At 40.7% G+C, this 20,061-nt stretch overlaps 1 protein-coding gene across 1 annotated transcript in view; it reads left to right on the top strand.

Moving 5' to 3' along the window:
* Positions 1-99: 99 nt before the first annotated feature.
* LOC104965203 (enhancer of polycomb homolog 1-like) overlaps positions 100-20,061 on the top strand; it is a 25,530-nt gene continuing 5,568 nt past the window's right edge. Inside the window, exons 1-5 of the mRNA XM_010794163.1 lie at positions 100-613; positions 9,846-10,005; positions 11,650-11,795; positions 12,205-12,411; positions 14,087-14,291. Of these exons, the coding sequence (XP_010792465.1) occupies positions 461-613; positions 9,846-10,005; positions 11,650-11,795; positions 12,205-12,411; positions 14,087-14,291 (871 nt within the window). The 5' untranslated portion in view covers positions 100-460. The remainder of the gene's footprint in view (positions 614-9,845; positions 10,006-11,649; positions 11,796-12,204; positions 12,412-14,086; positions 14,292-20,061) is intronic.

Here is a 20,061-nt window from a genome sequence, read left to right as displayed (position 1 = left end):
AATAAATATGATCTGGTACGTCAGCACAGAATAAACCTGGGAAGTTCACATCCTTCATCAGCATCCATCCAGCCCCCACCCTCACTACACCCCCCCTCCTCCACCGTACCCCAAGGGTCTCACGAACGCGCACGCGTGTAAAACTGCGTGGGAATGGCTGTTTGCGTGATCGAGGGGGTTGGGCCGCTTGCAGCGAGCGGAGAGCTGCATGAGTTTGTAATGTCCGCCATGTTGGCCATGGCGTATTGAACCGGGGAGGATCAGCGGAGCCTGCGAGAAAAGAGACCGACAGAGAGCGACCGAGACCCGGGCCTTCCCGGCTCTGTTCGCGCAGCTACGGACCCTAACCACGCTCAATTGACTGGCTGACTCCCACAGATTCATCCATGAGAACTCGAGGCATACCTGCTGTTATTCCGAGCAGATCCAATAGATTTATGCTGCATCTTTTAATATAAAAATGAGTAAATTGTCGTTTCGGGCTCGGGCGCTGGATGCTAGTAAGCCTCTGCCCGTTTTCCGCTGCGAGGATTTGCCGGACCTGCATGAATATGCCTCCATCAACCGGGCAGTGCCGCAGATGCCGACAGGGATGGAGAAAGAGGAGGAATCGGTATGTTTTTCTATTACTGCCCGACTGGCGGTGGATCGGTTTGGCGGTATTTTCACATCGAGAGGCGCCACTATGCTGCCTGCGCAAGGCTGTGCAAAATGGCCGCCATGTCTGCTCTTTCGTGCACACGACGGATCTCGATGAATCTTCATTATTATCCGCCCGTTCCACCACATGTGTTATTATAATGCTGCACAGATTTGGTTTTGTATTCGTGAGTCGTGTTGTGTGCGGTTGTTTCACTTGAAATTGCACCCGAAAGCACAAAGAAGTCACGTGATGTGTCTCTGCTCCACCATTTTGTTGACTTTCTCCTCAGTAAAGGCAGGCGGGGATAGGCCTTGGTTATGGTGTGATTTCCGTGCACCAATGCCAGGGGGAGACACTGAGCCCCGGCCCGGTTTGACAGCTAAGTGTTGCGTGTTGACAGCTCCTGCTCCGCCATGTGTGCTGCACACTGCCCGCGCATGCAGTCGCCAGTTTGGCGGAGACATTTTGCAGATCCTGCCTTCTATTTAATCATAATACACACCTGCAGGATTGCACAGTGTTGTGGGAGCATAATGTGTTAAGACATGCATGGTATGGCTATGATAGTGTTAGACTACAGGCGGATTCATGTTCTCGTTGCACACAATGACAGCAGTCTGAGTGCTTCAGCTATATTTCAAGTCTTATGATGCAGTGTAGGAATGAGAGAAGAGAAACTAACAAAGTGTCTCTGACATTAGCGTGTTGTTTCAGTAATAGTTGCTGATTTTGACATTTAGAAAAGCATGCCTTTTTTTAAACTCAGATGTAAAATAAATCATTTTGCAATCAGTGTACAAATATTTGTGGCTTAAATTATAAAAATTGCTCATGTAGTTAAAATATAAACTTGATAAGGGCTTTTTATTAAGGAAGAAACCCTCATTGCAGTTGCTTAGCTCCTGTGCACCAAGAACATTGTGTTGCATGTTTTTCTACTTGGATAATGTTTTTTTTTTTTAATTAATGAGAAGTGAGAATGGCCACCAAATTGGCCAAAACCAGGCTGGTTTCCTTCAGTTTTGTTCGAAGACTATTTTGAGTATAGGGGATTAATTTGTGACATAATTCTGTAAAACGTTTAAGAGTTACATGTAGAATATTCTATATAACTCTGACTTTAAGTAACAACTCTGGAAGCCTTGATAAGGCCTGTAGTTGTATAGTGTTTCTTTTTTTTAAGGTTATGTTTGTTTTAAGCTTGTGTACTATAGCATCCTAGATAGTTCAGGTAATTCTCAGGCTGTATGTAACGTTCTGGATCCTTTACTTAAACTCAGGTCTTTTTATGATCATATATAGCGCTTGTCTTAAATATTTTTCTTAGTTTGTGGAGTCTGGTGTGTACTACCTAACCCTACTTTAGTTCCCTCTGTTGTGTAATAGGTTGGTAGTACACATTATTCACATTCAACTCGCGTTTAAATATAGAAATTATTTACATTGTGGCTATAGACAGATTATGCAAAGCCATAAAGATATGACCCATTGAAGCACAGCTTGTCAGATTGGAGTATAGCCCAGATTTAGCCATTCAAAATGCATTGAAAGTCAAATGGGGTCACTCCATTCAATTCACCTACTGCAGAAATGCTAGCCCTCCACGTCTAAATTTTTCACTTTAACTGCTTACATTTGTTAAATTATTGACAAGTGTATGTTGTTGTCAGTTAATAGGTAGTTAATATTGCTGGTGCTGGAGAAAGTATAAATTGGCAGTGTAATAGCAGGTGTTTATTACTACTCCTGGTGCCGATATGCCAGATTTTTCTGTCACCTTATAATCAGGAGAGCCGTTGGGACAAACACTAGGAAAGCACATACAGGGGCTTGCAAAGTCAGCAGAAATCCTCCTCCCCCCCACTACTGTACACATACACACAGTGGCATTACATAACAGTGTGACGGCAGAGATAAAGAGGACAGTTTTACTACAAGGCTCCGCATGGCTCGGCTCCCTGACCCACATCCTGTCCAGCAACAATGTCTCGCTCTGCTGAGTGACCACACGCTAACCTCAACTTTATGTCTATTTAAGAAGCATGCAGAGGGAATTTTCAAGTACATGCATTGACAAGTAAATGGAAGAAATATATTTTTGGAATCTACTAGTTCTATTTGGGGAATATACAGTTTGTTCATGGACATTAGAGCTGCAAAAAAATCACATTGTGATCATTTTTGACTGAATTACAATTATAACCTGATTCACGATATTGGGGGAAATTGATTGTTTTTGCATCATTATTCCCGTTATTAAAAATGCATATGATGTGACTTTTTAAGAGAATTTGTACCAAAGAAGTTTTTTTTTTTTAAAGCCAATAGTAAACGTAGGCTTGATTATCTCTGCATCTTTACAATACTAAATCTCAAATTATATTTGAACACATATTTTGACATGAACAAATATTGTGCTTCCTTTCATTTGAATATTGCACAAGTCCATATTTCTTTTTTTGATTACATTAGGAATCATTGTGCAGCCTCAATATAAATAATAGATCGGAAGCCAGTGTATCTTTTCTTTTCTGATTGAGTTATCTTTTGTATGCCTGCCTCATCAGCATTCATGATGGCAAACCTGACAGAAATAATTAACCTCTAAAGGACATTTTGTGTGCCATCAGTGGTTGCAAATGAATTAGAAATATGGCACTTCATTCACTGTTAATCTGTGCATGCACAATGTCCTGCACAGCATACAATAATTCACCTGCTGTGCTCCACTGTGGCTTTCAACATGCATCAGAGTATATGTAAGGCTTTGTATTTCAGTGCTAGTTTGCTGTTTGTAGAAGCACAGCTAGTACATTTATTCACCAAGACTGTGGCAAACAGGAACATTTTGTGCCAATACCTAATCAGGGAGTCTGTGATTGTTACATTTGCACTGATGGTTGGATAATATGTAGTGATTCGTTGAGTGCTGATCAGAGGAGCAGATGTATCTCGTCAGGTATCACAAGGGTCAGTAGGACAATGGCTGTCGCAGTAAAGTCTGATGTTGAAGAAGCAAGCAGAACAAGATGAACTCTACTTCAGATATGCACAGGCCATCTTTTGCGATGAGGTATACGTTTCATTATATGTGTGGCTTAATCTATACATTCATTCTATAGTACTTAAATTAAGAAGTTGCGATGAAAACATGAGTTGAATTGAAACGTTTGAATTGTAGTTTATTAAGTGAAACGCTGATTCTACTTTGAGCTTCAGAAGTCAATAATATCCTTTAATTTGTCTCAAGGTTTAGGATTGTTGGTTTTCTCGCTCCCCGCTTGTCTCATTGCATCTGCTCGGTGGATTTTAGATCTGCCTTGACTGACTGAGCAAATTGCCTTCCACAAGACTTCCTCTGGTCGGCGTGAGCTGAAAACACCTGCTGGAGGCCACACTTTTGTTTCCATGGCAACTTTTGTTGGAGTCATCTTTTTTTCTCGAAAACATTTAATGGAAGTAGCGTGTGGTATTGTGAAAAATAGATTTTCATTTGTGTTTCTCTGCTACCTGCATCTGTGGCCCTGACAGAAAGCAGCTCCACAGTGAGAGCTCATTTTGTGAGGAAATAACAGGACAATCAGAGGTTCGATATTAGGTTATTTTCTGGAGTAAAAGGCAGAGCGGTTTGCGATTTTTCTATATGGGGTTTTAGCATTTGTGCACAATGCGTCCGTTGGCAGCCAGCATTATCATTCGGTTGTGTTTTTTTCTGTAGGTGTTCTTGTACTCTTGCAGGGTTCCAGTGGCTCTTTGAAAAAGTCCCAAAACGCATTGAATTAATTCAAAATATAGCCTCAATTTGCAATAAAATGTCTCTCAAAAGTCTTTAAAATGTTAATTAGGATTCTGACTGGTTGTTTTCCCCAGAGATATCATCTTTTAAAATAATTATCCAAATTACCCTCGTTAATGTCACTCAGTAAAGGATAGAAAACCCATCAACTGTCTGCTCGCTAACAACGTTATGGCGAAAAGACTGATCATCAAACAACTTAGTGAAATGGTTCTAAACTCTAGGTAACTGGGGTCGTTTCTCTTTTTTATATTCATTAAGTGGCATTCATTCTTTAAAAAGTCTTAAATAGTAACTTGCCTTAAACTGTAGGAACCCTTTCTTACCTATTTTTTATTTGTGTGAATAATGAACATAATTGTTTCAGTGTGAACACACTTCTAGAAATCTGTTCAGAAACATTATTGAGGAGTGACATGTTCACTATAAATGGATTGAAACAGGCAGTTGCACAAGGTCTTAGGATATCGTAGTATACTCGTCCCCATGTGCCATTCTCCAAAGCCCTCTATCCTTTCTCACACAATTCCTCAACAGAGGAAATCCCAGGCTGTGAACCGCGGTCGCGAGGATCACAGCTGCCAAAGATCAGGATATCTTTATATCTGAGGCAGCTCACTGTAGCTTGCTGAAATGTGCCGAGCATATATCCTCTGCAGACGCTTGCAAAGGCCAGTCTGGGCCAGGCTCAGGTTTAATTGGTTCCTTGCGCTCACTCTTGTATGCATGTTCCTTAACCTTGCCATGCTCAGAGTTCATCGTCGTGTCAGACGGTGGGATGCACAGAGGGTGACTTTTAGAGGATGTCTTTGACAAGCAACAAGAGAGCAAACCCTGCGCCGTGTTGGTTAAGCATCAGTTCAAAAAAGTTTACATAAGGTCATGTCATATCTGCCGACAACTCTTTGATTCATCTGTAGTCTGTCCTTGTGTGTGCCAGATGGTGCATACAATATTTAGGGGTGTTTTTAGAAGCAACATATTTCACATTTAGACGTTAAAGATATGGTGAGTTCCCGCTGGATATTGTGGTTTCCTCTGTAGTCTTGAGTAAGTGTGAATCGAAGTGTGAATGGTTCTATCTCATGTATTCCACCCTTACCCTATTACACAATGTGATTAAGCTTAACCAGAGTTAATATTATGCTTTCCATCTTTTCTTAAATAATCAGTGTTTCAATTTCAACACATACATGTCATTAAAAAGTGTAATTTAAGTGTGTGTCCAATTCAAAACACTTTGGCTGTATATTTACTATGGCTTTAGCTTTGTAATAATAGGTTAGGGCTTGCAGTATTCTCCAAATGAAATTGATTTTCCTGAGTTCACAGCTTTCAAACTGATATTGAAGAAAGAGCTGAGGGAATTGTGTGAATGCTGTAACATTCCAACCTTTTGTTAAGAGATTTTTCCAATTGAAATGTGTTTTATTTTATTGTTAAACCTTGCCGAGATCTGAAGATGAAGAAGCCCAGCATTTGTAGGCTAAGGGTTTTTAAATGTAGGATCACATAAAACTGTTGACTACTTGCATGTGGTTGTGTTTTTGTGTGCAGTGAACAAGAATGTGCAAAAGTTCCAACAAGCTTGGCTGGACTCTCTGCGCACACTGCAACAAAGCCAAACACAGCGTTTCTTTTGATCTGAAACCTGTGATTTGGGTGTGTAAACATGCCAAATTCATTCGTAGCATGCCAGCTAACCATCGTGACAGAAATACCCAATAATTTGTGAATAGATTGTAATTTGTGGGTTGTATCCTAAACTCATTTAGACCCACTTACAAGAAGACAGTGGGTGATGGTTTACTTGGTGCCATACCCTTTGGTCCCGAGGTTACGCTAACAATAGTGTGGCTAACGCAATAAGCTGTTTTCTTTGTGTATTGGTTGTAGAGAAAGTGTTGTTAATCTTACCAGGGGCAGATGGTTGAGTTTGGACGCATGCTGTGTCCTTTCATGGCAGCTCTCGGCTCTGATATGGTTCTCCTGTTACTCCATGCAGAGCTCCTCATGGCTTCGGATTACACTTAAGGTCTCGAACACTCAAAACTCCCACGCAAGTGTCTAAAATTCAATGGCTAATGGAAATTAGCCATGCACAGACGTGGCTTCGTTGATGGTAGTATTTGCCAGCCGCACTTGGTATGTCATTGACCCATATCTCCAAATCCAACCAAGAAACTCTGGCTGTGAAAGTAAATTGGTAATGTGTAAAATGAGTAGGAGCCCTGTTAAAATACTTGTTAGAGCAAGAGAGATATTAGTTTGTTTGACTGGATCTGCCATCTGTTGCATTAGCTGATAAGAGAAGGCCTGAAAAGACAGGAAGAATAAAAGCTGAAATGTATTAGACGCAGATGTTATAAATAAAGTAGTTCTCCACTTATATTCTAGTCATTCAATATTATAAAGAATGCCTTGATTTCTCCAAAAACAAACAATATGATGTGTTTAAAATCTACACGGTAAAAACAAGAATTAGAGAAGTTCAATAATGTAGTCTCGGAAATGTTGTATTTGGCAATCATTTTAAATACTAATTGATGTTTCAACAGCAATATTAAATGGATATAAGAGAGGAAACTACGACTTGTTTAACTTCCTAACTCTAGCTCTAAACACCCTTTGTAATGCATTATATTATCTACTAATGTACATATTTATTTAATCAGGGCTTGTATTAAAATCATATTAAAAGGTATGAAGCTGGAGACTTGTAATATATGGCTCATGCTAGGGATGCTCCGATCGCCTATTTTGGGGCCGATCGAGTGGGCGGGGCCTATGGGGATCTTCCATTTAAATTGATGTTTAAAACTCAGTTAATGGGGCTCATTCAGTGGCGCTTCCACAAACAACAACCAACATAATGATTACATTCAAATGAAGTACATTATTCAAGTTTACATTAACTTTGGATAATAACACGGGAGAAATTAGCTCTCTTTTCCTCTCTCCCCCTCTCTCTCTCTCTCCTGACATCCTGTCAGTATCTCATGCAGCTCACTGATCCAGTAATGAGTGACCCGACAGTGAAGAATAAATATATTTATAAGTAGTTTAGCTAGTTCTAGAAGTAGATCAAATAGCTAAGTGTGTTAGGTCTAACTCTTAGTGTGTGTTTCACAGCGGGTGAAGCTGCAGGTTTCTGCTTCACACACGTTGCATCCCGCTATTTTACTGTCTTTTTCGAACACATTGAAATACTGCCAGACCGGTGAAGCCATCTTGGCGAGCTTGTTTTTACCGCGCACGGAGAAAAGTAGAGATGTTCCGATCACGTGATCGGGGATCGGAGCCGATCACGTGATTTTCAAAAGATCGGAATCGGGAGAAAAAAATCGGGGATCGGCATTTTTTTTAAATTATTATTTTGTATTCAATGTTACAAAACAAAAATGACCATGTTCAAGTCTTAAAGTCATCCTGAGGCCTTAGTTTTGGTTTCAAATTACACAACATCATGTATGTGTTGCTTCTTTGGGGCTTGTTTTCATAGACCTGGTTGCTTATTTCTCTCAAATCTGGCAACAGAGTGGGCAGGGCGCAGTGTCTAATTGTAGCAGTAAGCTAACGAGTACTGAAAGCTTTATTTTGTTTTGATCCAATGCTGCACAACTGAACTGATCCAATGCTGCTGTGAAAGAAAGAAGCTATATCCATGTTGTATAGAATATCCAATTTAAATAAAAAAATAACCTTAAGGGACAAATTGAATGCTTTTTTTCTTTTTTTTCTCTTAATGCATTGCATAAAGATCAGATCGGGAAAAATCGGTATCGGCAAATTGTCAAAATAAAATGATCGGAATCGGATCGAGAGCAAAAAAAGGTGATCGGGACATCCCTAGAGAAAAGTGTCATGTATTTGACGTCATGTGATCGGCTCTCCTGATCGGCCTTTATAGAGAGCACGGTCGATCGGCAGAGAGTGAATATTGGCCGATCGATCGGAGCATCCCTTTCATTTGCAATCTGTATCAGCAGCAAACAGGTGTGGTAATCTTTAAATGAAGCCTATAAGTTATTCTGGCATATTTTCAACAGTATGCAATTTAAAGTTGTTCCTGGATTCTTCTTAGCAGCACATTTGAATTCAGTGACTCAGTTTACATAAAACATTCTGCGCCGGCTGAGTTCAAGAGTCAAGCTGTGACTCATGGCTGTGCTGCAGAGTTAGTTAAAGCAACAGATTGTTTGCTGGAGAAACTTGCACATATTTAATCTATGATCCCATGTGCGACAGTATCGGTGTAAACTTTGGGACAGATTTATTTTCAGACTAACTTTGTGACTTCTGCGAGTTGCAGTAAATAATAACAATGAGTCACTGGTGTAAAATGAGGGCTACCTGTGCAGGTCTCAAGATGCCAGAGAGCGCATACTTTGAAGTACAAATACACACACTGTGTACTCGCAGTGTATTGACACAGTGATGCTCTTGCTGATACTCTGCAAATCCTAGTGTGTGTGTGTGTGTGTGTGTGTGTGTGTGTGTGTGTGTGTGTGTGTGTGTGTGTGTGTGTGTGTGTGTGTGTGTGTGTGTGTGTGTGTGTGTGTGTGAAAATAGATGTCTAAGCATAATGTGCTATGACAAATAATATGCTCTTCCTGGTTAGACGTGCCTTGACAAATAAGAGATACGAAATACCAGGGAAATGAAGTGAAAGGAATTGAAAAGGATTTGGGGAGATATGTGATTCTGGCAGCTTGTTTTTAAATGCTTTGTTTTTGGATAATTGCCAGAACATTTTGTACTCTTTATATGTGCAGGCCTTAATTCCCATTACATGCCTCAGGACTAATACAGAGATGTAGAACAAATTCGTAAGGGTGCACCAATTTATATATTCTGCAATGTAAAGAACTGATTCTGAGAGAGAGTTAATTGGCAGTGATTATTTACAGAATTATTTTGAGTGATCTTTTGGTTTTTTTCTGCATCATTGCATTGGTACTTTAGTAGGCTGTGAATACTTTTCCAATTGCTGCGTATTAATGAAATACAGTTTCTGTCTACTTGTTGTTGAATATATTGTTCACTTTGCGCTGCCAGTGTGAGTATGTAAAGGGACAGGATGTCATCTTCAATATCTGATAGTTTTATGGTTTAGTCCTCTCTGAAGTATACTCGTGTTCCTCATCTGGAAACTAATAAAAAAAATGTGCATTAGGCCGCTTTTTTATTTGTATTCCAATTACACAACAGTATTCTTATTTATAGATGCAGTTCCATACACAGAAGTGATCATTATGAAACAGTTATTGTCTACGAGTTGACACATCAGATGCTCACGTTGCCGTGCTTGTGTGAACATGTCTCTGCGAGTATAAACGAAAAGGATTTGGGAGAAGAAGTGTGCAGACAGTGTCAGTAACACCTGTTTCCTCCCCCCCCCTCCAGGAGCACCATCTCCAGCGGGCCATCTCGGCGCAGCAGGTATACGGCGAGAAGCGGGACAACATGGTTATCCCCGTCCCCGAGGCGGAGCGCAACATCACGCACTACGATTCCCTTTACCCCGGGGAGTTCAAGATGCCAAAGCAGCTTATTCACATACAGCGTGAGTAGAGGAGGATTATCCCTTCAACTGTGTTTGTGGCCTGTGAGCACGTAGTGGTGTCGTCGCCGGATATGTCTGATTTCACAGGCTGTAAGCTGCTGAGTGAGAGATTTGTGTATTTAACTTCAGCCCCAGTTGTGTAAGATTGCATGCTAAAAGACTAATAGAGTTGTCATGTATAGGGATGCATCGATTTCTTAGGCCATACTGACGCTATATAACTATTTGGCTGATGCTGCTATTTCTTAAAATGTTTTCATTTGTGCCAGAATATTATACATTTTCATAATAACTTGAATTAAGAGCTTTTCAGCCCTTTTTTAAAAGTGTTTCCCATCATCACACCTGCAAATTGGGTGACGTGCAGAAAACTATTTTAAAGAAATGGGCAAAAATCTGCCTTTTCATTGGTGCATCACTCGTCATATAGACTAGATACAAAACCTCCCCACCATATGGGGATAATCAGACTCAGCAGTGTTGCAGATTTCATATGGCATGTAAATATGGGGACAGGACATCTCATATCTGTCTTGTGTGGTACAGCGGGTTTGTAGTCATCCCTAGAGGTTCAGAGAGCAGATGTGATTTCAGAAAATGTTCTGAAGTGTTGGAGCGGTTGGAAGAGGGAAGAGTTGCACTCTCTATTCTAAATTTGGATTTGGCATGTTTGCAGAAGCTGAAATGATAGCTCTGCAACCAAAAGGAAGTGCAGCCTGTATCAGCCGTCTATCATTTGTGTTCCCGCCTTGGATTCCAAACGTCCCTCTGTGATGTAATATATTGTGCGAGCATAGTTTGTTTTTCTGGTTGCAACAGTGATGTGTTGAAGTTCCCTCTTCTGGAGAGAATGGAATCACACAACAGACTGGAAGTCACATGAAGAAGTATATCTCAACATACAATTACAACACATTTCTTGTTTTGCTATCAACGCCAGCCATGACAGGTGTTTGAACAGCAACATGTAGACCTGAGGAGTTATCTAACAGTTTAAATACAGGTTGGTGAAGAGGATCACTGCATACCTTTTACAAAGCCTCACCTTTTGGCAAGTTAATGCCATGATTAGAGCAAAGTGACAGTGATGTTTCTTTTGCTGTTCACAGCATTTCATGGATAATAACAGACACTTTTCATATTCGACCAGACTTCCATGTTATTGTCTGGAGGATCTCCAGGCCAATGGCTGCAGATTCTGGCCAGACGAACCGTAGCCACGGGCAATATTTATGAGCAAATATCTGGTAAAGTTCCCAGGCTGGATTCTGGGGTTGGCCCTGGAGCTTCATTGAGTTAGGGAAGGCACATAAACAAACACAAGCTCAGTGCTCTGCCATAGAAAAGCGTGTGTTTGTTTATTTAACAAACACAGTGACTTGTTTATTGCCTGAAATGCACTGCTGCCTAATTGTATGACTATGCATAATAACCATGACGTGGAAATATATCACTAATACTTTTGAAAGGGCTGCACAACGTGGAAAAATAACTTAATTGCAATTATCATAGTGACTTGATTACTGGGTAATAAAGTTTGAACAGAAGCAATGCTGTGTCTACTTGAGGTTGCTGTGTTCCTGGTGATGCCTTTTTTAAATGAGTGTCTGTCTCTTCAGTAACCAGCCCTTCTCCGTCCCACAGCTTTCAGTTTGGATGCGGAGCAGCCAGACTACGACCTGGATTCAGAGGACGAGACGTTTGTGAATAAGCTGAAGAAGAAAATGGAAATCACAGCCCTACAGTTTGAGGAAATGATAGACCGCCTGGAGAAAGGCAGCGGACAGCAGGTATTTATCAGTCTGTGTGGGAAGAAAACACTTGTTTGCATGTTGTTTGCATCTCTGGCTTTACTTACACAGACTGAAATACTGGTTCTCACCCTGTCATTTAGTCAATCCAAAGGTGGGTCATAGCCTTGATCTTTGGTTTCATAAATAGTTTCAAACACTTTTTACACAACAAGGTATTGCATTCTCTGAATACTCAAAATCATACATCTGTCAAACTTAGAAGTAGAAGTTTACTAGACTTGCTAAACATCTGTGTTTTGTCATGTTCATTGCTGTTAAATGGACTTAAAGTTGCTTAAAACCCCTGGCTTCTCTCTGTGGTTTGGTCTCACTGTATTCTTCTCCATGCATCCCAAGAGGACTTGTTACATTTTAATCGCTCTGTCTCTCTTCTGTTGCCCCGCAGCTCGTCAGTCTCCAGGAGGCCAAGCTGCTGCTGAAGGAGGACGATGAGCTGATCAAGGAGGTGTTCGACTACTGGAGCCGCAAGAGGAAAACCTGCACGGGGGGGTCCCTCATCCCCACCTGCAAGGGGGAGAAGAGGGACGGCTCCAGCACCAGCGACCCCTACGTGGCCTTCCGCCGACGGACGGAGAAGATGCAGACCAGGAAGGTAGGAATCCCTACATTTGAGCTTGTATGGGTTCTCGCACCGCTACATTGGATAGTCATTATTACTAGGGATGTCCCGATCACCTTTTTTTGCTCCCGATCCGATTCCGATCATTTGATTTTGACAATTTGCCGATACCGATTTTTCCCGATCCGATCTTTATGCAATGCATTAAGAGAAAAAAAAAGCATTCAAGTTGTCCCTTAAGGTTATTTTTTTATTTAAATTGGATATTCTATCCAACATGGATATAGCTTCTTTCTTTCACAGCAGCATTGGATCAGTTCAGTTGTGCAGCATTGGACCAAAAACAAAATAAAGCTTTCAGTACTCGTTAGCTTACTGCTACAATTAGACACTGCGCCCTGCCCACTCTGTTGCCAGATTTGAGAGAAATAAGCAACCAGGTCTATGAAAACAAGCCCCAAAGAAGCAACACATACATGATGTTGTGTCATTTGAAACCAAAACTAAGGCCTCAGGATGACTTTAAGACTTGAACGTGGTCATTTTGGTTTGTAACATTGAATACAAATAAAACANCGCCCCCTACACCCTACCCCTCCATTTGTGCGTTCACGCGGAGGGTCCGCCATATTGAGGAGGGCTGTTCCGAAGCAACGAGTGTGGAGCGGTATGGAGCCTCCATACCGCTCCACACTCGTTGCTTCGGAACAGCCCTCCTCAATATGGCGGACCCTCCGCGTGAACGCACAAATGGAGGGGTAGGGTGTAGGGGGCGGTTTGGGAATGGGCCTCAATGTGTGTGGCAAAAAATAATGACCATAGGGGCACTGAGCTGCCATCCCCACCATACGTCATCTCAAATAATTCAGAGCTAATTGGCTGTAAGTACGTGTGCCGCAAAAAATTGTGGTGTGTGAAGAGGAGACGAGAGACGCGTCCTAAAACCAGAAAGTAAGCTGCGCATGGGTTCCCTCCACAAAAAAGCAATGAGATTTCTCCATAGGATTTTAGAAAATAGCTCAAAATAAGATCTGTGGGAAACGTACCTGTTAGATAAATGCACGTTTTGTTCAGCCGGATAATATCCACATGTCTACCCTACTTTTATAATTTTCGAATCATAAATCTATCGATTAGATTTATGATAGACTTTTGAAACTACAAGAAGATAAGGAGGACTTTTACAAAAAAGTAATAGAGATTTTTGTCCAGAAGGATAGGCAAATGGACTTCATCTTCAAGTCAATGTAAGACCGCAATTTTATTGAAAATGGGATCTTACTAAGAGAGAACAATCCAATATTTAAATGATAAAATTACATTTTTTAGGTATCCTTTTGTTGAACTGTCTGTTTAAAATTAATTGAAGCATCAGACAAAAAAAGCTTTTGAAAATAATATTATATTTTGATTTAGGTCAAAATATAATATTTGTAAACCCGAAGAGTCAGTGCAGTGCCTCACCAGCCATGAACCTCACTGCAGAAGCTTATATATAGACATCTACGTTTTTTGTGCCCCACCACTTTTGTACATATAAAAACGCCACTGCATCTTTGTATAAAAGACATGAAAAAGTGGATTTTGCATAATAGGTGACCTTTAAAGAGGATTTCATCCCTCCAATTAAAAAAAAAGAAAACTGGGTTTACAATCAAATAATGTTCACACTTATGTACTTTGAACAAGGTTTGTTTGGTTGTGACAGTTAAGAAGTGAATTCAAGGTAAATATAGAGACGGATGCACTGTTTGTCCAGCTGAAGGCACAAGGCACGCTCCGTCCTTCAGGCCCGCCGGCCCGTCTGTTGTTTCCGGTGTTGGTACGCAAACAGCAGCTGCTGCCCGGCAGGACCGTGCTCCTGCCTCCAGGCGCTCGGAGCAGAACCAGGCCAGCGTCTATTCCTCCTTGGAGTAAAGGAGGACCGGGAAGATGTGTGTGTGTGATTGTTAACTGAGTGTTTTCGGGGGGCGGTGTCCTCCTGCTGTTGTCACGGAAGCCCCTTGGAGGCTAGCCATCCAGCCTGCAGGCCAAGTGATTCAGACAGGCCCTAATGTCATGTCGCTAAGAAGCACTTAGTTGCCATGGAGCTGGAGCTGCTCAGTGATACACACAGTGAGGGACAGGAAGCTCTAAAAACAGGGCTCAACAGGTATTATGAACCAGATACCAATGCTAATAGATTGAGACTGGAGCTTATACTATGTATTATGTTTTATAAGGCACTGCCCTGTCAACAGATAGACAGAGAATTCGAATAAAAGAACACATACCAAGCCACAACTAAAATGAACTGTGGCTCGGTCCATTATGCTACATCATACAGATGTGAGTAACCAAACAAAACAAAAGCATTGCAACCTTTATTGCGTTATTTGCATCACAATGAATGTAAACAATAGCAACAACAATAATTAATGCAATCATCTACAGGAAGTTAAAGAAGATGTAAACAATGTGTATAAAGGAAATTATATTGTGGTATTTTAACCTCTTAAAACTAAACTGCGATTGGTTATTACCCGTGCTGTGCATCAAAACTTTGTTCAAACCTTTATACCTTTATTTAAAGTGTAAGGTTTATGAAATTTTCCAAGGATAATTGGATAAAATGTATTTAATGCATGATATAATATTGAGGAAAATTAGCAAATGATCACATTTCTTTATTTTGCAAGTGATTTATTATTTATTTATTACTTTCACTTATTATAACTGTTGACGATTAATTTCGTGGTTTTTCCATTCATTATTGAATACAATATTTTTTGCAGGGATAGTTAGTATTCATAAATTAATAGAAATAATAATAATACAAATATATAACATATAATGTTTTTTTTCCATAATGTAATTTTAAATTTCATTTAAGACACTTAAATGTATTTCAGTTAACAGTCTTGCAGTCCCCATATTAGTTGCATCATTATATATTTGTATTATTATTCTTTTATTTTATATAATTTTTTTATTTTATTTTTATCGACAACATGCAATCACATGCAGAACAATATAAAGTTTACCTCATTTTTTTTTTATCCTTGCAATTCAAATGTTTTTATTTAATCCAGTTTCACGTCCAGTTGTTTTATTTGATTTATTTATTACATTTTTCTTTTGTGTGTGTCTTGGTGCCTGCAAATCTTTGTTTATACTTGGAAATATAGAGAATTGGAGACCTTGTTTTGAATATAGTTTAAATAAATGTTGAATAAATGAAAGCCTGCACAGTGATCCTGCAGTGGTGGTCAGACACGGTTAAAAACACAGGAATAGTACTGTCGAAATAACGCAGTGTATCACACGGGAAAAAACAGTCGACTGCTAGCTTTGACCAGCTGAAGAGCGGATTACTAAGTAAATCCTCTGGTGTCCTGGAAATCTTAAGAAGCCACCTAAATGCGGGCCACTCTCGGTCATTACCTTTACACAGAACCAGGGGTGGAAAAAGGGATGACATGAATAAACTGTTAGGAGAAAATGCCCTTTTTGCTGTAGGACGTGAAAGCTTTTACAACATGTGATTTCAAACAACACAGCTTCTAAACCTGCATCAAGAAAAAACGATGAGTCCTTGTCCTCTTAACCCACACTTATGTCACCTCATTGAGAGGAGAACGAGGCAGAAACATGTGACACAAACCAAACAAATGATAGACTCGTAAACTGTAAATATAGAAATAATATTATGTTAATGAGATTTCTGAGAGGAACTACAGAGTGTATTTTATTAGAATCAGTCTGAAGGTGACGTTGTATAGACGGCTCAGAGAACTGAAGAATAAGCATTTTGTCTGTTACTAGGCAACACGGTCTCCCCTCCTGGCCTGTGGTTCAGAGGATCAGCAGAGAGTTCATGCTGTCTTGCTGCTCTTACGTATTATGGCTAACAAGACCTAGTTTCTGTTATATACACCGGCCTCTGAGCCAATCACCTCTTAATTAGACAATGGCTTACCAAAGAGCTTTCTCTAACGCTGATGAACAGCTTCTGCATCCTCTGCCTGCAGCAGTCCACCTCCAGCTCGCTATTTATGTTGTCATCACATGTCTTGACCTCTAACTTATCCTTTAAGCTTCATTAAATAGCACCTTTCATACAAACATGCTGCCAAAAATGCTAAAATTAAATTAATATAAATAAACAACAGTAGATGGAATTTTTCCTTGGGGAAAACACATTATGTGAAAAAATAATGATTAAAGCCGGATGAGAATTTCCCATCTTCTTTTCTCAAAAATATTATATACATAAAAAAAAAAAATAGTGTTCTCAGCACTTCGCATTGAGCATTTTAATTGACTACATACAACAACGCAGTATAATGCAAGATTTTCTTTGTTATTTCCTTCTTTATTTTGATTACGTATAGGCAATAATTCAGAGTTAAGACCATCTAATGATAGGATAACACCAGGTGCGACACCAAATTAGGCCAGTGCCCTGTACTACGAAACAGGATTTTCGGTTAGCGAGGTAACTTCAGGGTTAACTCTGGTTTTCCGGTCCTACGACGCTGGTTCACTTCTTACCGGGGTAGATCTCCATGGTAACTTATGCTGAACACCAAACCTGCTCCGGTTCAAGATAAGAGATCAACTCAGTGAAAGCACCACTTGCTGACCAATCAGAGCGCAGTGTGGGGAGTTTAAAGCTATCAAGTCATATTACAGGATAAAGGAACTACAGTTTAAACTGCCATATGCAGGGAAGACTCCGAGGTGTCGCACGCATCATTCATATCACATCATCGATCATATAATATCATAATATATCATATATTTCCTTATCTGAGTCAGCTTTTTGAACCGTATCTGGCCGTGCAACACTTACATTGTCACATACTGTATGCCAAAGTATTATTTTAAAGGAGACCTATCATGCTATATTTGAATCATATATTGTAGGGCCATACCTGATAATGTATATTTATACATTTTTTTTTTTTTAAATACCAAACAGATCATGCATTTTAGCCATGCCTCATTTTGCTCTATTTTCCTCACCTCCACCCTGTCTTTGCATGCGCAGCAGCTGACCACGCCCCCCTGCAGAGGAGGGGGCCGAGTTACAAGCGTCATGTTACCATGCTGTTACCATGCTGTTACCATGCCACGGCAACCTCTCATTCCTCTGATTGGTGGAGAGTTGGCCATATAGGCGGAGCTCCTCGTCACTGACGTCAGACTATTTGTACTATCTGTATCAGTCTGTATCAGATCCGTTCCAGTCCCGTTTTTAGAGATTTGGGTATGGAGGCAAAGAAAGACCGTTGTGTTTTCTGACACTTGGTGAGTTCCCTGACATACCGGGGACACATATTCATGTATAAAAGACGTACAAAAGTGCATTTTGCATGATAGGTCCCCTTTAAGCAACACGTGATATCATAAACCTTAATGTATTAGGTAGGTTTATTTTTATTTTCACAAGCTGTTCTGTATTCACCTTGCAGCTGCAACTATGTTGCTTTTATCCTGGTTTAAGTCATGGATGTTTAAAGTTTAACTTCTTCATATTTGTCTAACGTGATAGTTTACTTTTCATTCACGCTGCACTGTCAGTACGCTTGTCCCTGTTTGTGGTTGGTCAAATGTTGCTAACCCCGCCCCTTTCACGTGAACGCGCTCTCAGAAAGCCCCACAGTTTAAAGGGGAAAATGGGAGAAACCTCAGGGAGAGCAACAGAGGAGGGATCCCGTATCATTTGACCAGATGGTCATATTAGATTCGTATTATATTATGTGTTAATATTCTTATCGTGTTGTATTATGTGGATAATATTAGATTAAATTGTTTGGAATGCACTTGTCTATAATAGAAGATGAATCCACGAGGATGTCAACAATCCTTGTGGGAGCCATCAGGGAAGTAGTTTTTTATGGGTGAGAGTGCAGGCAGGACCGGGCAGAGACAGGTTCAGCACGAACTCATTAGTCCAGGACTCAAGAATCCGTACTCAGATAGAGGATCCTTGATGACCACAGCCAACAGGATCAGCTTTTTCTTTTTATATGTAAGACACAAAAAAGAGATTGGTTGAGAAGCTGTTTTAGATAATGGAACATGGAGAGGCTACACAGACAAACAGACAGAAAACGAAGTAAGGTGTGTCCCCGACAGTCTAAGCTATAGCAGCTAAACTATTATGTCTTGTTTTTTTTTTACCATGGAACTCCCTTAGGATAGTTGAGGGAAAAGGGTAGCAAGCTAAGAAGTAAGAAAACAGAGGTGGAGAGGCACTTTTGGGAGAAAGGTCCACCACTGAACCTGAATTTGGAATTGGCTTAGAGGTAAGTATTTCGTTCCACACTGCCCGGAGCCGGAATAGGCCTCTCTGCAACCTGTTACCCTCTATAAGAACCTCGAGAGCGTCGATGGGGAAAGTGTTTGGATAAAGTTAATAAATATAGAAACTCTAATGTTGTAATTGAAAGAGTAAGAACTAAAATGTTATAGGTGAAGAGGCAACAACGTGTCTACGTCAATGAATTCTATTGTTATTTTTAGGCCTAAGCTTTATCAGGCGTCTGGATAGGCTGTCTGCCGCCCGAACACAAACTGGAAGCTGTAATTCCACAAATGTGGGGAGGGGTCTGCCTGCAGGCCTGCATCTTTGGTGTGTCCCTTATTTCTCTCATAATTAATTTTCTACTTGTCCCCGTGTGTCCTATGTTTTTTTTTATGAACACGTTTTTTCCCGTTTTTTTTCCTCTCGTGATTAAATGATTTGTGATTTGGAATTTCAAATACAAGTGTGAGAGGAGACTCATCACGAATGTGATGAGTCTGCCCACCAGCAATTTGGGTCGGCTGGTGTGTTGTGGGAGTGCTATTTAAGGACACTTTTTTTCATTTTCCCCGGTTTTATTATTATTATTATTTTTTGGCTATTTCACCCGGGTTTCTACCAGTAGGACACTGGCCCGGGTCGTCGGGGTGTCCCCCCACGGCCTGTGTGCAGCCCCCCCCAACTTCATCATATGATTAACGGTTTTGTTTATGTTTTGTTGCATTTTTCTCCTCTCCTCTCACTGATCGAATGGCAAACGCGACCCCACTGTCGTCGGGACCTCCGCGCCGGCCCCGACCTAGTGCCGTGCTCTCGACGGTCGGTTCCTCCGAACTGCGGAGTTTGACTCTGATGGCGCGGAAGGCTTGTGCTGCATTGGGGTGGTGGACTTACCCCACTCTGCGTGTCTCTTCCTTCCGGCGGCTTCGATAATGAAGCGGTGACAAGACGGCACCGTCTGACTCAGGGGTCCCATGGTTCCCGCACGTGGGGTGGAGGTTCCCAAGCTGGAACCTCCCACCTCCACCGCGGTGCACCCGGCAAACACGGTTGTTTCTCGAACCCTCCACTGTCTGGTCCTAGCGGGTGTAACTTAAAATACTCAGATGTCGTATTTTAACATTAAATAAATATCGATGTTATATATAGAATATATAGATAATAAAGTGTCAGTGCGGATTTTATGTTGATATTAGCGTGCATTTCCTGTTCGTAAAGTGGTGCTGTTACTGAGAGTAAACAATACAAGGTGTCCCTATGTTTATATCATTATCTATAAACATATGTATATAATAAGTGTCAGTACGATTTTATTTTTGTATTTGCGTGCATTTCCTGCTTCAGAAAGTGCGCTGCGGCTGTACTGATAGTAATCTACCATACATAGTTGT

This window comes from Notothenia coriiceps, unplaced genomic scaffold (assembly GCF_000735185.1).
Source record: "Notothenia coriiceps isolate Sejong01 unplaced genomic scaffold, NC01 NC01_scaffold00037244, whole genome shotgun sequence".
Lineage (NCBI taxonomy): Eukaryota > Metazoa > Chordata > Actinopteri > Perciformes > Nototheniidae > Notothenia > Notothenia coriiceps.
Note: the sequence above shows the minus strand (reverse complement) of the source record. Positions and strands in the feature narration are given on the sequence as shown.